The sequence below is a fragment of the Podarcis pityusensis genome (genome assembly GCF_964106645.2).
Source record: "Podarcis pityusensis genome assembly, chromosome: 6".
NCBI lineage: Eukaryota > Metazoa > Chordata > Lepidosauria > Squamata > Lacertidae > Podarcis > Podarcis pityusensis.
This window is the reverse complement of record NC_138030.1, coordinates 146985-174934: the sequence shown is the minus strand read 5'-3', so window position 1 is coordinate 174934 and position 27950 is coordinate 146985. Positions and strand designations below refer to the sequence as shown.

The following is a 27950-nucleotide window of genomic DNA, read 5'->3' as shown; positions in this document are numbered from 1 at the left end:
GAGTCCTGTTGATTGCATGGGGGCTGCTTTTCATCTCCTGTTTCTGCCGCTGGGTCGGCAGGCCGTGGTGTCCCAAGAGTCAAAATGTCATAGAATCAGAGAGCCACAGAGTTGGGAGAGACCAAAGGGGTTAAGGTCTCACAGCTAATGTGTCGGGTTTTGGGGGGTTCTCAAAGGCACGCACCAGCCAGAAGAAGAGGACGTCACACAGTGGAGATATAAGAAGAAAACTTGTATTAAAATGCACATGAAAACAATGGGGCTGAGGCCCCGCTGTGCTCAGGCTCCCCATTCCACTGCTTGGCTCCATCCTCCTGGCAGGCTGCTACATGGCTAGTCATGCTCAGGCAGAGACATTAATGGGCTCAAAGGCTTTGATGTCTTGAAATTTGTCACAGGAGAAATTAACCAGCAGCTGCTTCGTCCCACTCTTGCTGGGCTTGACCTCGAACTCGAGGCGGGTGCTCTGCTTGGCCTGCAGGGGTGGCGCGCTGCAAACAAGGAGCAAAAGGAGCCAGTCAGCTGGTGCTCAGGAGGAGCTGTGGGCCTGGCATGAGGGCTGCCTGGCCCTCCTCTGCCCTTCAGGACTCCAGGGCTAGCTCCTGCAGCAGCAGCCGCCAAGCCAGAGGCTCTCCCAGGCCCTGCCCACCAGGCAGGGTCTCCCTCTCGCTGCTGGGTTCCCATGCGCAGGCCAGGCTGCTGCTTCATTTGCTTTTCACTACTAATTAGATCAGGCACAATAACTCTGAGTTGGGGGGGGGGAACAGTGGCAGAAGCAGGTGCTTCCCCTGCAGAAGGACCCACGGCTGGGAGGGCAGCTGCCAAAGGGACCAGAGCAGGGGGGTTGGGGCTAACGGGGTCCAGGTTGGACATGCCATGATCATTCAGGTGGACCAGAAGGTACAGCCTGAGGTGCAGCCAGTGGGGGGACTCTGAGCCTGGAGAAACGATGGATGGCTGAGCATGATGGACCCACTCGGGGGGCGGGCAGTGGGTGCTGAGCAGTCTCCCATTACCCCTCACCTCCCTCTCAGACCACCCTCGGAAGAGCAGCTCTGGACGGCCCCTCCCTCGCCCCATCACCTTGTGGCAGTGGCAGCAGATGGCAGGAAGGGTATTTGGGGGGGCGTATGCCTGGGAATTTATCCTTCTTCTGATTTGAGGGTCAAACTAAATGTTCCCCAGTTAAGCAGCTCAGGCTGAAGGTAGCCATGAGCTCCCACATCCACGCCAGCCAGGTGAGGAGCCAGCCTGGGCCCAGCTGAGCACACAAGTGGCTTGTGGGACCTTCAGTTTGGAGCACGGGTCCCTCTCCCCACAAAATACTTCCACATCCCATCAAAGCTTGCTCATTAGGAAGCAGGGACCCAGTGTCCCAATTCCTCTCTAGAAGGGTCCTCCTTGAAGTCTTTCTTCTAAGATCACTTTTCTTCCTCAGAGTAGTTTGTCCCCATTGGCTGCCCAGCCTCCTCCTGACTTTGGATGTGCCAAAGAAACAGCAGCCCAGCTCTGCCTTTGCTAGTTCCTGGCTGGAGTATTGAAAGGCAGTGGGGACACCCAGCCCCAGCCCCACACAGCTGCCACCAGGTGGGGTGAGTGACAGCACCAGTGCTAAGCACTGCCTGGGGTGGTTGGCAAGCCGGGGGGGTTACAGATGAGCAGTTTGAGCAGTGGGGTGCTGGGGGCAAACATTTCTAAAGGGTGGCTGAAACTCATGTCTGCAGCAGAGGCTGCCTGTGCACAGCTCTCAATCTCTCTCTCTCTCTCTCTCTCTCTCTCTCTCACACACACACACACACACACACACACACTCACGATTCCCTGAAGCAATTTCTCAACTATTAAAAGACACCTCTGAAGCAAAAGGGGCCCCAGCCTCTGTCACTGACAATTCCTGGTACACATAGAAAAGTTGCCTTGGAAGGTGATAGAAAAATGGGCTGTGACTCTTTTGGGTAGTGAGCAAAGGAAGCCCCACATGGCCAGGAAGACACAGGAGTCCCTTCTGGGCACCCCTTTCCAGACCCCCCACCCGGGAGACTGGAGCCCCGACTTTGCCTGCTCTGGAAGTGCAGCTGAGGAACTGGGAGGTGGGAGCACCACAAGGGAGCACCCCAGCAGCCACCCCCAGTCCTGGGGAGGGGACACGGCACCCCCCCTGTCTGGATGTCCCAGGCACTTACTCCAGCTTGAGCTTCTCTGCCAGCAAGTCACTGCCCTCTGCCTGCAGCACACAGTCCTTCACTTCTTCATTGAGAGGGTTGGTGAAGACCACCTCCACCTTCAGCGGCTGGTCCACTTTCGCCTGTCCCAGCACCTGCCCAGAGAAAAGCCCCCATTGAGTAGGAGGGCCACTCCCCAGGCCTCCCAGGGGGCAAAGCCAGGAGGGCACAGGCCTCCAAAGGCATGCCTGGGAGGGCCACGCACTGCCCAGCAAGCAGAGAGAGAAACTTGAGAGGCAATTCTGTGGGCATCAAGGCAGGGAGGCACTCGGGAGCCTCTCCTGGGCACAGAGGCAGCTGAGGAAGGCTTACTTTCAAGGTGACGGAGGGGTTGCTCAGCGTGATGTCTCCCACCACGGCTGTGGTTCCCTCTGAGAGTTGGCACAAGGCTGTGGCTCGAATCATGTTGTCTGGCGTCAGGTGTTGCTGGTACTCAGCGTATGAGATCTTGAGAGGAAACTTTTTCTCTGAAAGTGACAAGTAACCAAAGGGCCTTCCATGAGATGTGGGTCACGCAAGCCGGCAGGGGCAGACTTTGGTCTTCCATAGTTCAGCAGCACCCATGGGAGACCTAATTTGGCACCCTGCCTCATGCACATGCACTGCATCATAGTTGCAACACCTTGTGGCTCAGCGGCCGGTGCAGAGGAACCTCTCGGATGCCAGGAAGAACCCCAAAACGTTGCCCTTTCTTCAGGGGAAGGTGAGTCCCATAGCCCTTGGTGGAGAACAGTCAGGGGCTGCCAAGGCAGGAACTTGGCTAGCTGGGGGCAGATATGGGGAGCAATGATCCCCCTCTTCCGTGTCCCTTGCCCCCAACATTGCCCATGGGTGCAAAAAGAGGAGCCCCCCATCTCTTGGGGTAGAGCAAGTGGAAAAAGGGGCAGGCCAAGAACAGAGGTCAGCACACACCAGCAGTGGAAGTTCCTTGCACCCCAAGATCTGAGGAGGTCGCTGGAACTCGCCATCCCCCACCCCAGCAAGCCAAGAGGGAGACCTATGAGAGGTGCCTCTGCCACCACCCCCACGTGAGTGGGGCTTCTCCAGAAGGCCCGACTGTGGCTTGTGGGCAAAGGAGGAGGAAGAGGGGGCATTGGAGGCTGCCCCCTTGCTGTGGGGAGCCCACAAAAGGCTTACCTTCTTGCGGGCCCAGAGTCACTGCGAGAGAGTCCTTCCAGACTTCATGGATGGGCTTCCCATTGTAGACGATGGACCAGGCGGTCATCTTGGCCGTCAGGCTCCTGGCCTTGGAGGCAAGGTTCTTCAGGGTGAAGACCAAGTCAACATCCTGACCAACCTTTGGCTCAGGGCTCTTGGACTTCAGAGTCCCTGAGAGGTTTGGGTTCACAGCTTCCGGACCCTTGGCAGATATGGCATTGAACGTGTTCAGGTTCAGCTTCTCACTGGCCTTTTTGAAGACGGCTCTTTCCTTCTCTGAGCCTGGAAGAGAAACAGCAGGTGGCAAAGCCCAGCGGGGCTGTTAGGCCCCAGTGCAGGAGCCATAGGGACCAGCAGTTGCATGAAGGGCACCTTCCCTCTCCTTCCCCAGGCCAGGGGCTCTTGGGGCCTCAGCCTCGCAGCCATCCTAGCAGTGCAAGGCCTGGTGGCACAGAAGAGCTGGGGTCCTGAGGGCTGGCAGGCAGACCATGGGGCTCTTTGCTCAGGCCTAGCTTGGGTGTGGCGCATGGACTGAAAATCTTTGCCTGCCCTCCCTCCCACTCATTGGTGGGCAATACCACCCATGTTCCGCCCTCCCTGCCCTGGCCAATCTGCTGACAGGGCGCCCAAAGTAGCTTCTGGGAAATGCTCTGAGAAACACCTGAGCCTCCATGGGTGTAGCCAAGGGGCAGCAGGGGAGCATCTCTCCCCCCCCCCATCAAGTAAATCCATAAAAATATTTAACTGAGGTTCTGCCCCCAACAAAAATACTGGCTCCACCCATGTGAGCCTCCCTCTGCTTTGCTCTCCTGATGGGCCAGTCTTGTCCTCACAACTTGGGTAAGTGCTCATTTCCTTGGCAATAATCCAGATCCCTCAACATTTCCAGTTTCTGTCTCAATTTGCATGCCTTACCTTCTGGGTATTTATAATTGTTGGTGACATCCTGGCGGGCATAGCTGCCCACGGCCTTGGTGCTTATGTTCCGGCCAATCGTCTTGGTCTCAGAGTAGACCTTTGTTTTCTTTCTCGTGTTCGTGTCATACATCCAGGTGACGCGGTCGGCATTGACCTCTGCATAGACGAACGGGCAATCGTAGTTCAGGTCGACGTCTCCTTCCTTGATGGCCGTCAGCGAAGCTGGACCGCACTGGAAGATGCCTGCAGGAAGGAAAGGGAGGGAGAACCAGTGGGCATTCTGCGCCTCAAGGTCACATGCAAGAAAACAGTTTGGGAGGGGGCAAACAAAACCCCAGCTAGCAGATACATTTAAAACAAAATGAAAAGCATCCAAAATAAACTTTCATAGCAAAGACCCACTAAGTCAGCTGGGAAAGCCCGTCAGAACAAAAATGTCTTCAGCTGCTTCCAGAAAGTGCAGATCATGGCTGCCTGTCATATCTCAACAGGGATGCTGCTCCACAGAAGAAGGGCAGCCACACTCAAAGCCCTCTTCTTGACAGGTCAGCTGCTTTTGGTGAGAGCCATTGTCGTCTAGGCATTGTGAGTTTGGGAGTGAGAGAAGGGGCAGAGAGAGAGGCAGGGGAGAGTTTTTTAAACTTGCAGGAGAAACCTCCTGCCAGCTGCAGCCACCTACTGGGCAGCCAGTGCCAGATTTACATAGCTTGGGCCCCCGGAAAAAAAATTAAAGGAAAAAAACAACCTGGATGTACATTTCCAAAATATAAGATAAAAAACAAATAAAATAAAACCTACATACAGCAACAGTGTTTTGTGTTGTGTATGGACCTATTAAAACTAATCAATTTTATGTATATTGGTAATTCAAAATTATTTTGATGTGAATGGACAATTTGTTGTTGACAAAGGACAGCTGGGCATATAAAGGGCCCCATTCCCTTCTGGAACTTAGGGCCTCATCAAACCTAAATCCGGCCCTGTGGGCAGCAAAGGGATAAGATGGTCTCTCTTGCAAGGAACCTGGTCCCAAGCTGTATAGGGACCATATGTGTAAGTACCAAGGCCTTGAACTTGGCCCGAGAGCAGAATGGCAGCTGGTGCAAATTCCAAATGTTGCTGCTGGTTGGTCCCTACAATCAACCTTGGTGTTCTGCCCTCCACAAAATCTTTCCTGTCAAAAAATACATATTATTGTACACGGCACTCCAGCAGGTTTCATAATATGATGGGCAAAAGGTCCCCCTGCTTAAATTTCTTTAAAAATTAATTCCATTTTTCATTCATTTTCCTTCTGTCATTGACTGCTCCCACAAATCCCCCACCAGGATGACATTGCAGCAAAAGGTTTTGTTCGCCCCTTTGCCAGGCTCCCTAAAATCGGTACATATGAAACAAAACTATCAACATTTAATAGTGAATGATACAAAATTATATTTAAAAAGAGAATAGCTGGTGGGAAACCTTGAGAATCACTGTTCCTATAGCATTGACTCTTCCAGAAACACTGGGGGAAGAAAAATTGTGACTCCCCCCCCCCCTTTTTAGACAACAAAGGCAAGCTTCCCTAAAACGAGAGCCCCTGGACCTCTTTGTCTGACCTTTGGCAGGTTTCTTAGCCAAGGGCGGCTCCCAGTCTCAGGTTCCCAGTTGCCCACATAAGACTGGGAGAGGAAGGGGGCTTCTCCCCACCTGCCCCAAATGCCAACGGCAGCCCCTGAGGAGGGGCCACTGCCCTTCACAGAGACATCCTCCTCTCAGGAGGGGATGCCTCTTATTCCAATTCTGCCACAAAATAAACAAGCAACCTTCTTTTGCTCCCGTGAGAAAAATAGCCCTTAAAGGTCTTGTGGGATGTACAACATTCCTTGTAATGCTAGAGTGGACATGCAAGGGAATGTTTGGTCCAGCCAGTTGAAACTTCCTGTTCCTCCTGGCCTGGAGCATCCTTCCTCTTGCATGTGACCAGAGGTGGGCATGACCTCACCTGTCCAGGTAACAAAAGGACGAGTCATGCAGCACTCCCTCCCTTTTTTTCTTTCTCCTTTTGTCTGCTTCCAGCTAGGACTGCTCTGTTGGCTTTCAGCCAACAGCAGCACAGGGATATGGGGTAAATCCACATGTTGCTATTTGTAACTTTAAGTCTTTAAGCCTTCAGGACTGATACTGTGCACTGCCTGAAAGTGAGTAAACTTACTTTTTGTTGACTATGAAGAGGATTGTGGTGTCTTTATTCTTTTAAGAGGGATTTAAAAGGGGATCTTACCAGGAACATACAATTCACTCTGAGGCAGATTGAATTGCATAATAGTAAGAGGTTCTAACGAGCCTGCAACCAGTTTCTGCTGTGCATGAGAAGGGGAACGTAACTCTGCTACATAAGAAACTTGCTAGCGCATGTTAGGAAGATTATTAATACAAAATATATCCTCTCCTGCCACCCTGAACATTCCCACAGGTCCCTTGGATGAAACTCCCCTGGACGAATCCACATGAAGCTTGGCAGGCTTTGGATTCCACTCTGGAGGAGATCCTTTGCCTGCAAATGTCATCCACCTCTGCAAAAATGCAGGTGGGGAATTATTGCTGATTTTAGATTTCCCATTATATAGTCAAGGGGTAGGGGACAGAGCTTGGGATTTAGCAGATCAGAATTGGTCCCAAATAGTGAATTGAACTGGAACAACACAGAGCCTTGGGGTCGCTTCCAACACTACAGTTCTTTGATTCTGCTGCCCGCCACTTAGCCCCTCACCAAACCTGGACATTTCTGCCATGGGGAACAGTGTGGCAAGAAGGCAAAGCACAAATCAGCCCCCCCCCCCCAGTTCTCACCTGTGCTCCTCTCCTGGGGAGTTGCATCCAGAATTTGCCACCCATTGAACTGGGAGCCAAGGTCCGGCCGGACAAACCAACCTTCATTCCAGACATGGAAGTACCTGGGCCAGAGAATAAACAAGCCTGATGTGAAGGTTTGCAGTGAGATGAGGGCAGATTGTGGCTTCCACCACGGCAACTTCCTCCTGCCAAGGGAGCCAAGGAAAGGACCAAGAGATCCCTTTCACCCACCCACCCAGGGCCCTGCCTCTCTGTGCAGAAATGCAACTGATGCTGGTGAGGTGGGGGGAAGAGTCAGGCTGAGTTACCAGACTTTTTCGGAGCCAATGTTCAGAGGGTTCCCAAAGCTGTCAAGGTACTCATCCACAGTCAGGCTTCCGTCGGTGTCGTGGGCAGAATTGAAATTGGAGATCATGCGTGCTGCAATTCCCAGGCATCGGAGGACTGAGAGGGAATGAGAGAGAAAATATGAACTTTGTGAGGCTGTTCCTCAGGGGCAGAGGCAATGGCTGCAGAATACTCTTGGTTGAAACATCAACTTCTCAGGCAGGTGCTCTTGGCTCTGTGGCCTGTGAGCACTCCTTGGGAGATGTTGCCATTGACCCTGTGGGCTGGCGCAAGAGTAAGCATGGAAAGGGGAGCGGTCACTGGAAGGAAGTAGAGCAGTGGCTGCCATTCCCACTCAGGAGTCTCCTGTGACGAGGACGGTCTAAGGTGCTGGGTGCGAGAGGCAGGTGCAAAGTTGAAACTTCATCCCTAGATAGATGGCTGCCCCATGCCCCATTGCCCTCTTTGTCAGGGCCAGCACTTTTTCTGCCTCCTCACACATCTGAAAATGCCAGGGGGACCCAACAGAGCGTATCAGACTACCGAGACCACCAGCCCGGAAAGAGCCCCACCAGGGGAGTTTGCCGATCCAGAGAGGGTGACGCTTTTCTCCCCAGTCACAACACACACAAACATACCCAGCCTAGTTCCATGCCCAGGATCCCAGGCAGAAAGGGCCACAAGTCTGAATCAAAGCTCAGACCAGAAGCACAAGTGCCGGTCGCTCTGAGCCATGAGGAAGAAGGGGAGCCGTGGAGCAAAGGGCTCTCTGGATCCAGCTATGGCTCCTTCTCCTTACTTCCGGATTTACTGGTGCAGCACATCCTTCTGTCCTGCTCCTAGGCCTGTGTGGGATGGTGACCCCTGGACTGGACATTTCACTTGCCACAATTACATCAAATGATAGGGACATAATGAAATGTTGAAGCAGAAAGGCATGGAATCATGGAGCTGGAAGGGACCCCAAGGGATCTTTCTTGTGCAACCCCCTGCAATGCAGGAATCTCAGCTCAAACATCCCTGACAGATGGCCATCCAACCTCTGCTTAGAAACCTCCAAGGAAGGAGAGTCCAGAACCTCCTTATAAAAAGTAAACACTTGTTTGACCTCAGTTATTTGACACAGAGGGGGATACCAACAGATATAGTCCAAAAGGCACACAGGGAGTTCTGCATGTATGGGAGAAATTTAAAAAGCAAGTGGTCCTCACTGACTGGGTGCAAAAAGATATTGTCATCCGGAGGAGCCCTGGCTGCCTATATAAAACACTATAGCGCCCCCCCCTTACCTGAGAGTAAGGCCCACTGAACTCAGTGCAGCTTTCTTCTGAGTAGATCATTCTTTACTAGATGCAAGTCAGCTGCACCAAATGACCCCGTTCAGCTAGGCCCTGCGCCTTGCAAAGCTGAGCAGACGCTGCCAACAGACCTTGTGCCCCTTGGCAACATCTGAAGACCCTGATCTACCTGATCCAGTGCTGGGTGGACTGGGCCCTGTGCTTTGCAGAGTCAGGCCCAGGCTGCCACTGGGCCCAGCACTGGTGGCAGCTACAAGCAGCTCTGGTTCGCCCAGCCCTACCCATTGCCACCCCACCTGACCTGGGGGTTCTGGATCGGTAGCTCTACTGGTCAAAATAGGAGCATCAGCAATCGCCCTCTCCTATCAGAAACATCCCAGGACTGCTCCAAGAAAACACATGTGGCAAAAAGGAGTGCTAGGCCCTGGTGGGCCTCCCCCTTACCCACTTGCCATTGACCAAGCGGATAGCTAGCTAATCAGGATTCTATATGTGCCTATTTTTCTTCCCTTCTCACTTCCCTCTGAGGCCCCCTAGCCTCGTGCTATGCCCCCCCCCCCATTTATGTGATTTTCACCTGTGACCCCCTTGGAATATCCTTAGAATATCCCCTTGGAATATTCTAGAGAATTTTCTGTGACCCCTTGGTTGTGGAGGTTTGTTGTCAAAATAACAATGCATTATTGAGGTTGAGTAACTCTAGAGACTAGGGACGCGGGTGGCGCTGTGGGTTAAACCACAGAGCCTAGGGCTTGCTGATCTGAAGGTCACAGTGAAGCGGCTTAGTCATGCTGGCCACATGACCCGGAAGCTGTACGCCGGCTCCCTTGGCCAATAAAGCGAGATGAGCGCTGCAACCCCAGAGTCGTCCGTGACTGGACCTAATGGTCAGGGGTCCCTTTACCTTTACCCTTAACTCTAGAGACTAACAACCACAGTGCTGCAAATTTCTGGTTAGACAGATTGCAAAGAAAAGCAATGTAATTTGCAGACACAGAGCTCTGTTTGACAGCACTTCCCTTGAGTTCTCTAGCAGGAAAAAGACAAAGGGATTTAATTTTTTCTACTTCCTCCTGCTTCAGAACTCATTATCCTTTCCGCCATGCTTCTGAGGCAGATGGATGTCTGTCTGGTCTCTCCTCCAGTGGAGATTCCATTTTTGACCTCAACTATGCATTGTAATCTAGAAGCAGAATTTGCCTGTTTGTAACTGCTGGAATCAAGTGCAAGACTTTATGTAAGTACTATTTTACATGTGATTCTTTTATTAAGAGGGAGAAAGGGGGAAATCGTATATCCTATCCTTCCCACAAAATCCATCCAGCAATGGTTCCCTGGGGACTCTAATGTTCTGGAGGTGGTGGGGGCAGCAGCAGAGAAGCTGCTTGCAGCAAAAGGCATTGGCACCCATTGCACTCAGCCATCCGTTTTGCCCAGACGAAATGCTTGCTGCATGCCTGTCACCTGTGGTTTGGCTGCTGACCAGAGGCAGCAGAGCCTGCCATGAAAACCCACAGCTGGTGCTTGAGCTAATTCCTCACCCCAGTGGCTTGGTGGTGCATGCCAGTGTTTCAGGCAGACCTACCTGTAGTCAGCACTCCAGCAAAGACCCAGCACTGCCCATACAGGACAGGTCTATATCCCGAGTCCTTCCATTTTCTCAAGATGTCCACACTTCCATTCCAGCTGCTTGGATTCTCCCCACCACTGTAATTCCCACTCCAGTTTCCTTGCAGGACTCCTCTGTCGTCATTGCTGTTGACCTGCAGTGGGGGAGGGGGGAGTCGAGAGAGGCCAATGAGCTGCTCCCCCTTTTTTGCACAGGCCGGATTGGACCAGGGAGCAGCAGGAAGGGAGTAGCGGGCTGCCTGCCTGCCTGCCTTCCCCTTTCCTCCCATGATCCCACCTCCACATCCTTTTGCAAAGTTAATAGAATCATAAAATTGTAGGCAGGCAGGTGAGAGCCCCCTCGTGGCTCCTCTCAGGGACGCTCGCTCCTATCCATGGGGTGGGTGGGAGGCTGGCTCGTGCTGGGCTTTCCTTACCATGGCGCTGAGCACCCGCCCAACGTATTTGGGGTCATTTCGTCTGCGCACGTCAGCAGTTGGGTCCTTGCGGTAGCTCAAGCTCCGGTCTAGGATGTCAAGGCAGATGTCCAAAATGCCCTCTTGAAACTGAACACAGAGAGGAAGACAAATGAAATGGTTCTTCATCCTGTGGCAGCATCACCCAGTGCTACACACAAAACCTGGAGCTCCCCCTGCGTTTTGAGCGACTCCAACTATGAACTGGTTGAAGGAAGAGAGCAGGTACTATTTGTTCCTTCCTCTGCAGGAGAGGAGGGGAAATGATATCACACAGAGCCCTCTCTACCAATTGCATTTCTATGGTCTGAGTCAGCCTCTCATCAATACAGTTCTGTGGATTTAGCACCTTCTCATGTGTTGGGGGAATTACTGGCTTGTTTTGCTTTTGATTTTCTTACTTATTTTGTATTTTTCTGTATTTTTATGTTGTGAACTGTGATCTTTGGAAGAAGGCTGACATACAAACTTAATAAAATAAATAATTAATATAAATATGTGCTTGTGAGGTTTGGCTGCTAATCTCTCACAAGGCCTGGGTGGGCGAGAGGGGCCCACAGTGGCTCCGAAGGTTTCCTGCCCCTCTCCCTCCCTTGGGAAGAGGCTTGGGAGTAACCCAGACTGTCCCAGAGAATGTTCAGCTTGTTAAGACGACCCAGGCCAGGGGCTCCTCCTTCTCCCTCTCCCCCCTTCCCGGGATTGCCATATGTCCTCTTTTTCATGGGTAGAGCCATCATCTCCCCCCAAAAAACTAAGTTTTGGGTCTTTGGGGGGATTTTTACAGCATTTTCCTCAAAAAGTGCCCTAAGTTGCCATACTTCCGGAGTTTTCTGGACATTTCGCCAATTTGGCGAAAAATCCTCCCAGACACCGTTTTGACAGCCCGATTCACGGACGTGTCTGGGGGAAAACCGAGACGTATGGCAGCCCTATCATGGTGATCCATAGCAGTGGCGTAGCGTGGGTTGTCAGCACCCGGGGCAAGGCAAGTAATTTGCGCCCCCTAACCTGTGGATTTGCGCTCCCTAACCCTAACCCCCAGATGTTGCGCCCGGTGCATCCGGCCCCCCTGCACCCCCCACGCTAGGCCACTGATCCATAGCTAAAAGCAGAAGTCGACAAATGTGTCCTGTTCTTTGCTCTTCAAAATATGGCAACCCGAAGACCCCCAGGGACCGTCCAGCCAGCCTAGGAAGTGCGCTCTGGTCGCGGGGGAGGAGACACGAGGCATTGCCATCTACACCTGGAATTGAGGAGGAGCTGGAAAGGTCCTTTGGTTTCACACCCAGGACCCATTTTCTCTCTCTTCTTTTGAGAAAGGGGGGGCGGGATTTGGAGGGCGCGCGTGTGCGCGTAGCTGAGCTCCAGTTGCTCTGGGCATTTCTGGACGGGGCCGGTAGCGTCTCTCCTAACCCCTCCCCACCCCGGGCTCCAGCCCCCGCCCAAAGGCTTCCCCCTACCTGGCCGAAGTTCCACCCGACGCTGGAGATGCGGGACGCGCTGCCCACGAAGACGACGCCGAACTCGGAGAGGACGTATTCCTTGCGCTCCGCGTCGTTGCCCATGAAGACGTCGTCTCCTGCGAGCGAAAGAACCGGCCGGTGCTGAGGGGCCATTTGGGTGGGGAAGAACTAGGAATCCCCAATACCTCCTTGGGACGCCCCCAGCCCTCCTCCCCGTAGCTGCAGGTGGCCCGTCCTGTCCCTGTGCGCCTTGGGGGCAGGAAGCCCCCCGGCGCCACCCTGAGGCCGCTTCGTGCAGCTGGAAGCACCTAGCCGGGAGGAGGAGGAGGAGGAGTCTCGGGTCCCCAGAAGAAAAGGCCGGGGGCCGAGGGGGGCAGTCGTCGGGGGGGGGACGGACGGTGCGGTGGGTTCGGGGGCATCAGTCGCCTGGGGGCCGTGTGTTTTGGATTTGTTTTCGCTCTTGTTTTTATTAAGTATTTCGTGTTTCTTATATTTTTATGTTGTGAACCACCTTGAGATCTACGGATGAAGGGCGGCATACAAATTTAATAAATAACTAAATACCTGTCGCCCAGGGGTTAAAGAGCAGCACGAAGGTGCCGAGGTGGGAGGCGCCGGCGTTCGTTTTGATCCCCAGCCGGTAGCGCCCGATGGCGGCACTCGCAGGGCTGGAAATGGCGATGTTCAGGGAGCCCGAAGCCGCCGGAGAGTCCTGGACGGCGCCCCAGGAGCCGCCGCTGGGTGCGGCGCTGGAGATGCCAAAAGCCACGCGGGTCTTCTCGTGCAGGGCAGAGGTCGATCCTGGCAGCAGGAGGAAGGCGGTGAGCTTTGGGCATAGTGGAGGTCACATCTTGGGCAGCCCGCCCTCCGGGGTGGGGGCCTTTACGCCAAGTGGCCCCCTCGGCATGGAGAGCCAAGGAGTCACCCAGCTGGACTCTGCATTTCGGTGGCGGCTTACCTGTTTCGACGGCGAACGTGAGGCTGCCTGGAGCTGGCGCTGCTCCGCCGAAGGCCAGAGAGATATAGAAAAGTTGTGCCCGTCGCACCACCAGCTCGGTGCCGGGGTACTGCTCGGTGTGGTGCGCGCTGCCATTGGCCTTCCGCTTCCAGTCAATCTTCGGCACAGCTGCAAAAGCGGGGACAAGACCACGAAGGTTGAGGCAGAGAGGCTCGCCTGCGCCTTTCCGAAACAGGTCATGCCCTCGCAGCGACCCAGAAGGCACCCTTCAGTCACAGGGCGCTCCTTTCCCTGAAGACCAAGAGCCAAGGGACCGCCTTTCCTAGCGCCCCTTTCCCTCAGACCGGCTGGAGAAACGCGCGTGAAACGGAGCTCTTGATGCTCGACTTCATCGCATTTGACACCAATGCAAATACTGTAGATCTCCCGTGCGAGAGGAGGAGGAGGAGGAGATCTGTGGCAGCTGCGGAGTTGTGGGCAGGGCAGACCCTCCACGTGGCGCTGCGGCACTTCGGCAAGAGCAGCCGCTGCGGAGCAGGGCAGCGCAAGGGCACCAGCCCGCCTGTCCCGGCCTGGCGCCAGCTGAGCTCAGTCGCTTTCTGCGGATTCACGCGTGTTGGGTTGCGTATACAGAACAGAAACCGCCGTCTCCGGTGCCAAAGTATTTAGTCAAGGGATGGATTGTGACTAAGCAAAAACCACTCACGAATCTGAGGGCTCAGCAGCACTTGCTCTCTTAGCGCCTGGGACGGGACCGGGCGGGCAAGCAGTTCATCGGGGAAGGAGGGGAGGGGGGCACTCGCCCAGACTCTCGCCATGGCAGCCCGGCCACATTCTGGATGCGGCCAAGCCTGCGCGCGCTCTCTCTGCGCGTCCTGCATCGCCCTGGGAAGACTCCAGGTCCCGCCGCTCCTTGGCCCGGGGTGCGGAGCGCTTGGGCTGGGCTGCGGACCGAGGGAGCTGCCCGGCCCCCCCCGAAGCCCAGAGCCCAGCCGCGTTCCGCAAGCGCCGGCTTGCCCTGCCCCCGCCTCTCGCTGTAATTACGGCTCTTCAAAGGGGGCGGACAGCGCGCGGAGCGTGTCCCGGTGGGGAGAGGGCAGCCCCAGGTCCCAGCCCAGGAGGCAGCCGGCCGGGGACTAAAGATTTGCCTTTGGGAAGCTGCTGTTTGGCGGCGGACGCCCCATAACGGAACTGCCGGAGCCTCGTTGGTCCTCGGAGAGAGCCGGCCCGCCTTGCGGAACGCGCTGTCACTGGAAGTCCAATGGACGCCTGCTGAAATTTTTTCCGCGCTGCCCAGCTCATGCAGACAATTAAGACACCACCTTTCAAAGTCTCATAGAACCGTAGAGTTGGAAGGCACCCCAGGGTCATCTAGTCTACCCTCTGCATTGCAGGAATCTGTTGCCCAAGGTGGGGCTGAACCCATGACCCTGAGAGTAAGAGCCTCATACTCTACGGACCGAGCGATCACTAGAGAGGGAGTTCCAAAGGTTGGAACAGACACCATAATACTGTAGTTAGTGGAGGATTCCTGTGTTTAGATTTTCATGTGCTTTTAACTGCATATAGATGTTGTAAGCACGGGTTCTTTTTGTGATGTAGTGGTATATGCATATTCATTGGGGTCAGGATAGAGGTTAACTTTCCCCCGTCAGGCGATCAGCCTCTCTGCTCCAGCCCTGCCCTGCTCAGGGTGGTCCCCTTTTCCATCCATGTCCTTGATGAGCTGGCTCTGCTTTGCTGCCGGCCCAGGATGAGCCCTACAGGTCTTTATCCACTCTAGAAAGCAGACCACCCTCACCAGCCCCTCCAGGCTGTGCTCCAAGCAGCAACAGGGCTGGGGGAAATGGGCAGGGCTGTGCCTAGCCCCTCCGGGCAGGGGGGCAGGTGTGCTGGGTCCGTCCGAGCAAGGTGGGGTGCATGGCTAGAGGAAGGCCAGCCCACCAGAGAGATGCAAAGGCTCCCCCTGCAGAGGAAGAGGCAGGAGAACCCAGCTGGCTTGTATTCTATTAGCTGGTGCTGTGGAGGGGTAGAGGAGAGGGCAAAGGCAAAGGCAAAGCCTTGATTTGCTGGCATGCCCAACAGGTCCATGAAATGCTGGCCAAGCCTTCCTTATTCGCACCTGCCCAGCCCTGCAGGCAGCCCATACTGGGGCCTTGCCCAGGGCAGCTTGTACTCACCAGCCATGCTCTCTCTTGTTCTGCTGCTCTTTGGGTCCTCTAGAGAAGCTCCCAGGGATAGGATGAGTCTCTCAAGGGGCTTGGAAGCACCTTATATGCAGCACACTGGAGACTCCTCCTTTTTGTCCAAAGGTGGGCGAGGCTCACAAGCCACACCAACAGTGCTGCAACCTTCCCTGACAGAGTGCGCCTGCCATGGGAGGGGCAGGCAGGCAGGAGTGACTCTGGGTGGCTCTTCACTCCAGGAAGGCTGATGACAGAAAGGGTGCATGCAGCAGGGAGTCATTTCCAGGTCAGAAGAAAGGGGCCTGAATCAGTCACCAGTAACCTTTCCCCTAGTCTTCCTAGGAAGGCCTCGGCACAAAGCCCTCAAGTGGCCAGCCCTCTGGGGCAGGTACACGGGCCTCTCTACAACTAGGGCATCTCTTAACTCATGCAGCCATGAAGCCAGCATTTCCCACTGAGGAACAGCTCGGTGGTGCAACCTCATTAAGCTGCACTCCTTCCTTAACGCTAATTCCTTGCTGCATCCCGCACTCGCTGCATGTCAGACACTTTGCCAGCTGCAGTTCTGCTGGGTGGGAGGTGGCGGATGGCTGCAGCTGCCTGTGTGCAGGTCAACTCTTCCCTGAACTTGTTACCAGAGAAGTCAAGGCCATTTCTGACAAAAGCAGGAACGCACCACCTCCTCCCTCCAATACGCCCATCCCAGCACAGGACTGATGACAGGCCTGTGGCAACAAGCACTCAAGGAAGGAGACCCTCCAAAGGCACCTCGGAAAGGGTCCCTTTCCCTCCCACCCTCTCTCCAGTATTCTTGGGCAACCCACATGCAGGAGAGGCTCAAAGCTTCTTATGTTAATAGGCTTCTTAAACAACTGATGCATATTCACACACCAACTTATTTTTGCTGCCACACATGAAACAGCCTGGCTGGAACCTCCAGAGCTGGCTCTTCCTGAGCATTTGTCCCTTGCTCTCTCAGCCAGTGCTGGGACCAAGCAGGCAGGGGAGCTGTGATGGGGCCTGCTGGCTTCCAGGATCCGGCCATTTGCCCCAGTGACCGTCATGGCAGTGACTAAGAAGAGCTGTTAGGTAGATTTATTGCTTTATTCTAGGCGTCCAGCACACTTCCCCCTGCGGGCCTCTGCAGGTTGTAAAGCAATTAGCAGAATTGCACAGCGTCCGTGTTGAAAGGGCAGTAAAACAGTCCCACACGTTTCTTCTTTCCTAATAGCACTTTATTTGCTCAAAAGTAGCATATTTACAATCCATAAACACCATCTGATTCAAGCTGCATCTTATCCCTCTGTTTGCAGCTGCGCAACAAAGCTGCTTTCACTTTTCACTCAGCTCACAGCATTCCAAGCTGCTTTCGTCACGTCCTGGCTTACTTCCCTTGTAAGCGCCTCCTCTCAGCCTCGAGACACAGAAGGTTAACCCTTCACTACACCCAACACCCCCTCTTGTCTCGCGTCTGAGGGGAGAATCGACCCTTGGTCGTCCCAAACCCAGATCTTCACAAAACTCTCCATGTCTTTGGAAGGTGAGTGGCTTCGTGAACCCATCAGCTAGGTTCTTGGCAGAGGGACAATACTTCAATGGAACTAATCCCTCCTGAACACTCTGGCACACATTCCGAAAGCGAATGTCTAGGTGTTTAGTTCAGGCCTTGAACTGACCTGACTCTGCCAAACGCAGGCATGGTTGATTGTCCTCGAAAACACGTATCGGCAGACAATCCACTTCGCAGAGTTCCTGCACCAAACAAGCATAGAACTCTACTTTTCTGCACATCTCTGAAAGAGCACTAAACTCAGCCTCAGTGGATGAGAGCGCTATAAGACTTTGCTTCTTGGACCTCCATCCAACTACTGAGTTCCCAAACTTCACCACTAGGCCAGACACAGACTTGCGATCCTCAAGATTAGCCCAATCCGAGTCCACAAAGCAAGTCAGTTTGACTTCTCCTTGTGCTGGCAACCTAAGACAAAAGTCTTTGGTCTCCTGCAAATACCTCAGAACTCTCTTGATGCCATTCCAGGCTTGCACACTAGGGTTTGATGCCTCCCTGCTGAGCAGATTGACAGCAAACGCTATATCAGGTCTGCTCCACTGGGACAAGTACAACAAACTCCCAAGGGCTGACTGAAACACTTCAGTATTTTCGAACGCAGCGCGTTCTACTTGCTGGCTGTCCTTCACAAAACTAGTCTCCACAGGACTTCTCACTCCTGCACAATCACTCATCCTCATTTTCTGAAGCAACTGCTCAATTTTACCCCTCTGGCTGAGCAAAAAACTTCCATCCTGTGCACGCTCAACATTGACACCTAAGTAGGTTTTGACAGCCCCAAGCTGTTTAAGCTTGAATCGTTTACCTAGCTCTTTGGCAAACTTCTCCGCCTGTTCATCTGTTTCTGAGAAGAAAAGCACGTCATCAACCCAAATCAGACCAGTTCCTGTGAGTCTCCTGATCCTCTCAAATAAAAGCAACTATCAGCAACACTTCTCCTGAAACCTAGCTCTTCCAAGGCTTCATTCAGGCACATGTTCCAGTTTCTAGCAGATTGACGTAATCCATAGATGGATTTGTGCAACCTCCACACAACATCCTGCCTTGAATTCTCAAACCCCAGAGGAGGAATCATGTACAGCTCCTCCTGGAGATCTGAGTTAAGGTAGGCAACATCCACATCAAAGTGGTTTACCTTCCAGCCTCTCTGTGCTGCACAAGCTAAAAGCGTTCTCAGAGTCTCCGCTCGTGACGTTGGCGAATACACCTCCGTGAAGTGTATTCCCTTCCTCTGAGTAAATCCTCGAGCAACTAACCTGGCTTTATACTGCGGCTCTCCAGCGTCAGTGGGTTTCAAGCGGTAAACCCACCTGGAACTCACAGCCTGCTTGCCTGGTGGCAACTCTGTGAGTGAGAACACACCTAGATCTTTCATGGACTTCATCTCTTTGTCCATTGCCCTGTGCCACTTGCCTGCTTCTTCCTCAGGTAAACTCTGAATATCCTCGAAGGATTCAGGTTCACATCTTGCAGAACCTACCCAGACGCCTGAAGCGTCGTACCGATCAGGAGGCCTCCTTGTCCTCGCTGATCTCCTCAGTGTGAATCCTGGTGACCCTGCCGCTTCATTGGGTCCAGCTAAATCATCCTCAACTTCAGTGTCTTCCCCCTCTGACCTGCTGCGCCTCTTGGGCCTTACAGCTGGTCCAGCAGGTGAAGAAGGCTCACTTTTTGGCTCAAACTTGACACTTGCCTGAGGAGGTGTTTTAGGTTCTCCCCTCTGAGGGATCCTGAGCTGTCCCTGCCTTGGACTCTGTCCCTCTGGACCGTGGTCCCCAGCTCCAAGTTCCTCTTCCTCCTCAACATCTGAGTCATAGAACTGCTGTGGAAGCACGGCTGGATTGGCGTGCAGACGTTTCCAACCGGCTTGCTGACAGAACTCAGCGCTATTGCTGATAACCAACCTAGACTGGTCTCCACTTGGGTACGCAAACCGCCAGGCCTTTGAGCCAGGCTCATACCCTACAAAGATCATCCTTTTAGATCTTGGCTCACCTTTCTTGCGTCGAGCCTTTGGAATAAGCACCCAAGCCTCACAACCAAACACACGAAGGTAGTGTACCTTGGGCTTCCTTCCATGAAGTAAGAAATACGGTGTATTTCCTACACTAGAGTTGTACACTCTATTCTGCGTATGTACCACATAGTGCCAGGCCTGAGACCAATATTTCTGGGGTAGCCCTGCGTCCCACAGGATCGCAGACACAGCTTCCTGCACCGTCCTGTTCTTTCTCTCTGCCAGCCCATTCTGTTGCAGAGAGTAAGGAGCGGTCAGTCTGTGGCTAATCCCCTTCTCCCTAAAGAAATCCTGTAAAGCAGAACCAGTGAATTCAGCACCTCTGTCACTTTGAAAACCATGAACTTTGGTGGAAAAGGTTACCTCAACTGCGGTGATCCAATCCCTGATCATTTTAGCCGCCTCCCCTTTTGTTTTCAGAGAGAAGGTCCAAGCAGACCTGGAAAAATCATCAATCAAAAGCAAAGAATACTTCGAACCTCCCAGTGACTCAACAGACATGGGTCCACACAAATCTGCATGAATTAATTCAAAGGGTTGCGTGGTCTGCCTCTCTGACTTTGGATATGAGCATGTCACAACTTTCGCCTGTTTACATGCATTGCAATCTAGAAATTTGTCACAAACATTAAATTTGCACCCTTGTGTCAACTCTGGTGCTTTCTGGAGATATCTCCAATTCAAATGGGCGAAGCGTCGGTGCCAAATATGTGAACAACCATTGTGGGGTGCTACATTCACACATTGGTCCTTCGCATCTTCGGTGTCATCTTCCCCTGTGGAAGAAGGCACATTTACAGCAAACAAATTATCTTTAGACTGCACTGTGTACACGTGTTTCCCATCCTTGGAGAATTCACATTTGTCACCTGCAAAAGAAATTTGAAAACCATCGATCAATAGATCATGCACACTTAACAAACAGTTAGTTAAACCGGGCACTGCATAAGCTTTGACTTCATGCTTAAGAAAAGGACAGAAGAACAGTCCTGTCTCTGTTAGCCTTTTTCTGCTTCCACCTGCAAACGTAACATACTTCTCAGTTTTTCTGTCCTGCAATTCCTCAAAAGACCAGGAGATGGCACCAACGAATTTGAGGCACCAGAGTCTATTATTACAGTGAGAAAGTCTTGTTGTTGACATTCCTGGGTCGCCAGGGCAACAATCTCCTCACTACCCCCCTCCTTGGGGCTTCTGCAGATGTCCTCTCTGGTTGTCACGGCAACAGACTCCCCCCGGCAGGAAGACTTGCCCACGACCTTCACAGCTTCCGTAGATGCAACTCTCTCAGTTGCCATGGAGACTGGACTTGTCTCAGTGTTCCCACACAACTCTGAAGCTCTTATCTCTACTTGCTGCAGGTGGCTGACCTTGAAGCCTCTAGCTCTTTTCAGCTTCCCAGGCTCCGACTCACGACGTAAACAACTCTTGGCAGCTTTTGGAGAAAGAGGCGTCTCTGAGCTTTCACTGCTCACTGCCCCCCCACTGCTCACGGGGTCTCCAGGACGTTTTTCTGCACCCCCTCTGATGGATGAAGGGCTCCCAACACTTGACCTCTCTTCAGGTTCCTCACACAGACACGTTGCAGCAACCACACAGCTCCCAGGCTCAGCAAAAGCACAAGCAGCATTGCTAGCAACAACAACAGCAACAGTCCCTTCGCCCCCCTGTGGGGGCTCCCAGCTCCTCCCAGCTGTGTATCGGCACTCAAGAATGTGGCCGGCACCATCTTGCCTCTCCCTTTCGGATGCAGCCACTTCTCGGCCCTTGCTTCCCACTCCAGCCCCACAAGCTTCTCGGAGTGCTAGCCAAGCGGCCTCTGGCTTTCTTGCACCCAGGACAACAGGCACCAGATGAGCATCCACACTTTCTGCCAAAAAAGCAAGCACACGCTTCTCAGCTTCACTTTGCTCTGCAGCCCTCTCAGCCTCTGCTTTCCCAGCTGCATTCTGTGTGGGGTGAATTACATTCCACAGCTGCTCCCCAACCAGCAAAAGCTCTACTTGAAAGCTCCACTGCAGCCAATTTTGGCTAGTCAGTTTCTGACATGGCAGTTTAAACTCAAAGCCATGTTCACAGGGCTGAGCCATTGCCTCCCTTCTGTTGGCTTTTCCAAAGGGTACTCACTCACTCAGCCAAACTGGAAACTCCGGACGTCATGGCTCTCAGCTCCCAGCCTCCTCCGATCTGCCCTCTGAAGTCTCCGGCAGTCGATCAAGCTGACGATCAGCAAATAAAGCTTCAAAGCCCTTTCTCACACGCTTCACGTTGACCCATAACCATGTTAGGTAGATTTATTGCTTTATTCTTGGCGTCCAGCACACTTCCCCCTGCGGGCCTCTGCAGGTTGTAAAGCAATTAGCAGAATTGCACAGCGTCCGTGTTGAAAGGGCAGTAAAACAGTCCCACACGTTTCTTCTTTCCTAATAGCACTTTATTTGCTCAAAAGTAGCATATTTACAATCCAGAAACACCATCTGATTCAAGCTGCATCTTCTCCCTCTGTTTGCAGCTGCGTAACTAAGCTGCTTTCACTTTTCACTCAGCTCACAGCATTCCAAGCTGCTTTCGTCACGTCCTGGCTTACTTCCCTTGTAAGCGCCTCCTCTCAGCCTCGAGACACAGAAGGTTAACCCTTCACTACACCCAACAAGAGCTTCCTTATGTCAAAACCCTCCATGAAAGATTGTGTGGCAAGGAACAACTATCCATATGCATTTCTACTCATGAGACGGATGTGACTCCCCTGAGTCACGAGCTGATACATCTACCAATTCTTCCAGGGTTGCAGTTTCACTCACAGGAAAAGCAGAGGGAACCCTCTTCCTGCTAATGGGCCTTCCCACTGAAACTGGAAGTCGCTCTCTTTCTACAGGGAGTCAAGACAGAGCCTTGGTGCCACTCGGGAGCACATGGCAGGCCAGCCTTCCCTGCTCTTCCTCTCCTTCTGATGCAGCGGTGCCATCCCTTTGCCCAACAAACATCTCAAGACAGCAAGTCCTCTGACCAATTTGTGGACTGGGCATCTGTACAAGGAACTGCAGCCCATGGAGAAAGCCTCACTTGGGGAGGCACATGGCAGGGTCTGGAGCAAGGGGCCCAGGAGCTGCCTTCTCTCAGGACAGAGCTCAGAAGCAAAGGTGGGCTCTGCTGTTGGCTCCACTGTCCTCCAGGCCATGGCAGAGGAAGCAATGCTGGCATTTCCCGGCTCACCTCACAGTGACTGATCCAGCCAGAATCTCCTTTATGTTGCCCCATTCAGGCTGCCTCAGCACTGAGTGGCAACAGAGGCCAACGGCAAGCAGATTATTATGAAGGGCCACACCCTGAGCTGATGGTTTTCCTGTCCAGGGAATCTTGTTACATCTAGTTCTGCATGTTCACCAGTGACTGCCAGGGATAAAAGTGTGGAAAAGATCACTCCTCTCCAGGACTGTGGCTCACCCGCTTACCTGGAGGGAGGGGCAAGGAGGGGCTCAAGCAAGGGACGACGTCACACACACACACACACACACACACCCTCCAGTTGCCATCAGGTTAACTGGACAGGCTCATTCCTGCCACAGAATCCCAACATCTTCAGACCTTCCACTGCCCTTGGATAAGGAGCACCTGGGGTGGGGTGGGGGGGCATGTGCTAGCCTGTGGCTACTGGCAGTGAGGTTGGCAAGCTTGGGGGTGGGGAAAGATTGCCTTTGCCACCCTCTCAGTGCTCTGTCCCCCAACAGAGATTCTCTTAGACCTTATTGCAGGTAGTGAGTTTGCTCAGATCCTGGCCACCCTCCTCCCCTGGCAGTTCTCCAGGAGAAGGTACAGTTGTTCCCACCTGTTGATGGAGCCCCCCCCCCATACTCTTGGCTGCCCTGACACTGGCCTTGGTCCTGGGCTGGGCTTGCTCTGGCCCTCCACCTCCACCTGGGCTCAACTCCTTGTTTCCAAGCTACTCTTGGTCATGTGCCTTGTGGAGGGGCAGCAGAAACCCCCTCCTGGCACCTCCCTCCCAAATGAAGGGGCTCGGGAGTTTGGGAGCCTTCCTGACCCTTTGGCCAGAGATATTGCCCCACTTCAGGGTGACTCGCGTGACACAGTTATGAAAGTCGGATGGGGAGGAAATGCTGGAGCAATCTGGCCCCAAGTGAGCAAGAGCGAGGGAGGAAGAGCTGCTGGGGCTATCCTGCTGGGGAAGGGATGTGCCAACCCCGCAGTTCTTGGCTCCTGCTCAGCCCCTGCTGGGGTGGACAGGCTGACTGGCCCACGCACCCCCAGGATGATGCTCACAAGGCCAGGAGCAGATTGGGTTGGCTGTGTGTGCGTTAACCAATGTGAGGAAATCTTTAACCATCAAGTGGTTGCCGTTTGAATTGCGAAACAGCTGACCCAAAGAAATCCTGTTCCTTGTAAGGATCTGGCCACGGGTTCAAGGTGTGGGCCAGGACTGGCCACCCCCTGTTCAAAACTCACCTTAGCCACAACCTTGCTGCCCCCAGCTCTGATGGCCCACGGGCTTTGCTGGCTCTAAAGGGAGAGTAGACTGGAGTGGTTCTAATAGTAGTCATAGCAGCAGCAGGGACTCTCAGAATTATAGAGTTGGGTGGGGTCCCAAGGGTCATCTAGTCCAACCCTGTCATAGTCCCGTGCTGCTCAACCATGGCAGAGCTCAGTGGCAGGAGAGGCCAGCCGACCAGCCGAGTCTCAGGGGGTACTTGTCTGGAGGCAGAGTCTATATGCAAGGTTCAGTCCAGTCCTAAGGTCAGAAGTATCTCAGTTCATGTAGTCAGACAGTCCGGGGTCAAGAAAGCAGAGAGTCCAAGGTCACAAGAGGCAAGAAGCAGCAAGGTCTGGCCAGGAACGACAAATATTGTTTCCAGCAACTGACTGAGGCTGGAAACCCTACTGAAGAAAGCTGGAGCCAGCTGGTTCTCATCAGGAGCAAGAAGGCTGATCAGTGGCAGGTGGCGTCACTCTGCCTTCTGCTCCTTCAGGCTGCTGCTCAACAGGTGAAGCTGATTCCTGGCCCATGACAAAATCCCTGCAATGCAGGAATCACAACTAAAGCCTCCCCAATAGTTGGTGATCGAGTCTCTGCTTAAAACCCCCCAATGATGGAGCCCAGCACCTTCCAAGAGAGTCTGCTCCACTGTCCAACAGTTCTTACCCTCAGTGTGTTTTCTCCCAATATTCCCATGTTTGTAGGCGATTTTGCCTGATAAGACACTTCTTTGCAAAGTGCCCCCCCCCCAATAATGGATTTTTGTATGTTGTTTTCACCAATGCATGCACTTTTATGTACACTTGATTACTGTATGTGCATTTTAGTACACATTACTTGGCTGGAGAACTGCATTCCAAAATTTGGGGGGGGGGGCGAATTTTAAAGGATAGCTGTGTTTGAATTCTTGCAAGGTTTGCTTCCCCTTTCAGTGGAAACTGAATCGAGTTTCTCCATCTACAGAGCTAGGGGGCTCCTGCAGGTGGGAGAGGCGGCTCCTGCTGCACCCAGATACTCCACTGGACTTTCCTGGGTGCTGCCAGGGCGGGTGGGGGAAGAAGGAAGTTTTTCTCAGTGGCAGCAGCAGGGCACACAAACAGCATTTCTGATGATGGTGAAATTTCAGCTCTGCTTGCTCACAGAAGGTGGCTGTTTGTGAGGGACGGATCTCTCTCTGCTGAGCCACAGTCAGGCCTCTGGCTGGCCCTTCCTCTTTTTCAGCCCAGCTGCTGGCCACATGTGGGGTACCTGAGAGCCTCTGCTGGTCTTGCTCCACTCTAGGTCATTTCATCCTCTTTTGAGCTGCCTGCCATCAGGAAGGTCTGGTCCAGAGGACATAACACATGTGGATTCTGAAATGATTTTGAAGACAACATCTCACACCAAAGCCTCCTGCCTTGAGATCACAGCGGATGGAAGCTTGGATAAGTACATAAGACAAACCTGCTGGATCAGGCCAATGGCTCATCTAGTCCAGCATCCATTTATTCATTGTCTTGCTCTCCCACCTCGTTTCTCCAAGAAGCTCAAGGTGATATATGTACCTGGTTCTCCCCTTTCTCATTTAATCCCTGCAACCCCATGAGGTTGTTTAGGCTGAGAAGCCCCCAAGGTCACAGAAAGCTTAATGGCCAACTGGGGATTCAAACCCTGGTCTCCCAGTCTGACGCTCCTAGTCTGACACTCTAACTAATATACCACACTGGTTCTCATTTCCCACTGGGGAAACTAAGAAATCTCTGCTCTGAGAAGAACTCTCAGGTAGACCAAATCTTTTGAGGTGCTTAAAAAAATCAGCCATGTGCTCCTCTTGCTGAAGCTTCTAGCATTGGAGCTGAGCACTTGGTCCCGGTGGCAAAAGAGCCAGCAGACCTCAGGCTCAGTACAAGGCTGGCCCTGAGACCGGTGTCAGCCGAGTGAGGCTGGGGTGTGCCTACGATGGTATTCCACGGGTAATTTAAAGACTTTTTTGAAATTGTGTTTTTTAAAGGATGTGACCAGTTTTGCAACTTCAATAATTTATCTGTAACTTGGAGAAATATTTTCTCTAAAAGTACTCGAACAATTAAAAAAAACCATCTGTGGCAAAAGGACAAAGAGCTAACGCTTCATGGGCAAGTGCTGAACATATGGCAACGTTTGTTGGAAACTGTGGGGAAAAGCTTTTCTGGCAAAGAACCTGTGGCCAATGTAACATAACCGATGTGACGTGACAATTCAAGCCACGTAAATGTTTCCAAAGCAAAACCCTGTGTATATGACACTTCACTCTGCAGTCACGGGTTGAAGGGGAGCATCAGGTCTACGTGGAAGTTGTAATGTGGAGAAACAGACCCTTTGCTTTAGCAACACCCTAATGATTTGTGACTTTTCAACCCAACGTTTATTATCGTTTACAGGGAAGACAAATGTCAAGGAAGTTCTCTTTCTCAAGAAGAAGAGAATTTCATACCAATAAATATTGTATTGTATCATTTGGCCAACCAATTTCCTTTTCAGTTTCCCAGTTTCAACAATGTCAGAGATGCCAGCTGAGACCAGCACTCCGGGACCGCTTTCTGCTTTTGGAGGACAATCAGTTTCCATTGGGACATTATTCCGTGTCTTGGTGCCGCTTGTTTTAAATTATGTGCCAAATTCATGTACACTTTATGTATGAGACAAGCTTCAACCTGCCATGGGGTTGTACTTGTCCTCTGAGGCAAGTTAAGAGACTTTTGGCTCCCAAAAGGATCTCTCGATCTAGAGTATCTCCAGCCTGTGGGGCAGCCTTGGCCCACCAATCTTCCTCCATTGGGACCGTGAGGCCATTATTCTAAGCTTGTATGATCCTAATGCAACATTTCTTCTCAGTTCAGCAAGTTAGAAAGCAAATCTATCGGTACAAAAAGGGGTCATTAACCTATTCTCTAATTTCTTGGAGTGGTATCTAACTGAAGTTTAGAAAAAAAGAGAGAGAAATCCTGAGTCACATGTTGTTTTAATCAAATGTAAAATGCCATTTGGAAAACTGTTGCCAGATAATGAAACTAGAAAATTATCTTTAAAATGAGATAGAACACGTTAACAACGTGAAGATGAAAAAAGGGTTTGTAAGTTGAAATGTTAATGGAATTATCTAGTAGCTCAATTTATGCCTCAGTTTCCCTGCTGAAATTTAAAAAAAAATATAGGAAAGAGTTTTAGGACACACTTTCAGAGTTAAAGATCAACAGCAATTAGAATATACGGTGCAGTTGTTCACATGTCAGGATAATCTACCAATTTACCAGCTGAAATCACAGTAAAACACCTCAGGCTTTCTTGAGCATTTGAAGGCTGACTGGACAATGCCTCAAACTGAGATAAGCAACTCTTCATCAAGGATAATAAAATGTGAGGTAATAAAATGTTGTTTCTTCAGAATTTCAGGAAAGCAAGAAAAGGCTTGCTGCTGTTGCTACAGTCATCCCCAGTCACTGACAAACTCATGGACAGCAGGACCGACTCCCTTTCTCAATATCCTCTCCCTGAAGAGCTGGCTGGACCCACATAGCTAAAGTTGCCCCACGGCTGGTCGCTCCTGAGACTGCAGCTGGCTTCCTACGGCACAGAGGAGCCCCTGGCCAGAAAATTACTTGCTTCTCATCTTTGTGATGCGTCCAACAGTCTTGGCTCTGAAATGCCCCAGATTTCTGCCCCACGTGTCAACTGAGGAATAACCTCAACTTCAAAAACTCTCAGAGGCGGCACCACAATATCCCCACCCTTCACTCTGGGAAATGCAAACACTGACTGCGCCAAACTCCAACCATTCCAAAGACCATTTTGGGCAAAAGAAATCTCCGGTTAATTAAATCTATCAAATTGCTCCAACAGATGCCTGCTTGATTGCCATTTGTGCTTAACTGCTCAGTTGCCAAATACGTTTAAATTGGTCTTGGTGTAATTGACACATAACTGTTGCTTATTGCATACTTCCCCAAATGATTTCAGCAATCTCCTGCCAATTAGGGTCTGGGAAAACAGGTTCCTGTTGTCCGTGTGTAGCAGCCACAATGCCCGTGCCATGCTATTTTGCGTCCTAGGCAAGGCTAACTACACACACACTAGTTAACTTCAATTTTCATAACAGATGTCTTGTAGAAAAAAGGATAAGTGCAAAACTTGAAACTGCCTTGGTCTGACCGCATCTGGAATACTGTGTCCAGTTCTGGGCACCACAATTCAAGAAGGATGTCCACATGTGGTAGATATGTAAAATAGTTTAAAAGTATCGGGAAATGATATACAATGCTATATAACGATAATGATATATGATGAGATGAAAAAAAATGTTTAAAAACCTTTTCCCAAATACCCATTTCTTTTGGGAATGGTACATATTAGGGATGCTTGTGGTGCTGTGGGTTAAACCACAGAGCCTAGGACTTGCTGATCAAA

General features: G+C 52.1%; 1 protein-coding gene and 1 long non-coding RNA gene across 2 annotated transcripts; one reads left to right on the top strand and one right to left on the bottom strand.

Annotated features, from left to right (window-relative positions):
- Positions 1-217: 217 nt before the first annotated feature.
- On the bottom strand, positions 218-15584 carry LOC308480455 (protein-glutamine gamma-glutamyltransferase E-like). The gene is made up of 13 exons (XM_081011957.1): positions 15447-15584; positions 13267-13434; positions 12873-13109; positions 12306-12424; positions 10807-10935; positions 10347-10524; positions 7445-7580; positions 7134-7237; positions 4296-4541; positions 3360-3662; positions 2535-2689; positions 2184-2317; positions 218-491 (listed from the first exon to the last, which is right to left on the bottom strand). The coding sequence occupies exons 1-13, from the start codon at positions 15451-15453 to the stop codon at positions 344-346; spliced, it is 2064 nt and encodes a 687-aa protein (XP_080868083.1). The 5' UTR covers positions 15454-15584; the 3' UTR covers positions 218-343.
- LOC308480462 lies at positions 6246-27385 on the top strand. The gene is made up of 5 exons (XR_013988108.1): positions 6246-6481; positions 6757-6870; positions 9949-9998; positions 24810-25059; positions 26932-27385. It is a non-coding gene; the product is annotated as an uncharacterized lncRNA (long non-coding RNA).
- Positions 27386-27950: the final 565 nt, after the last annotated feature.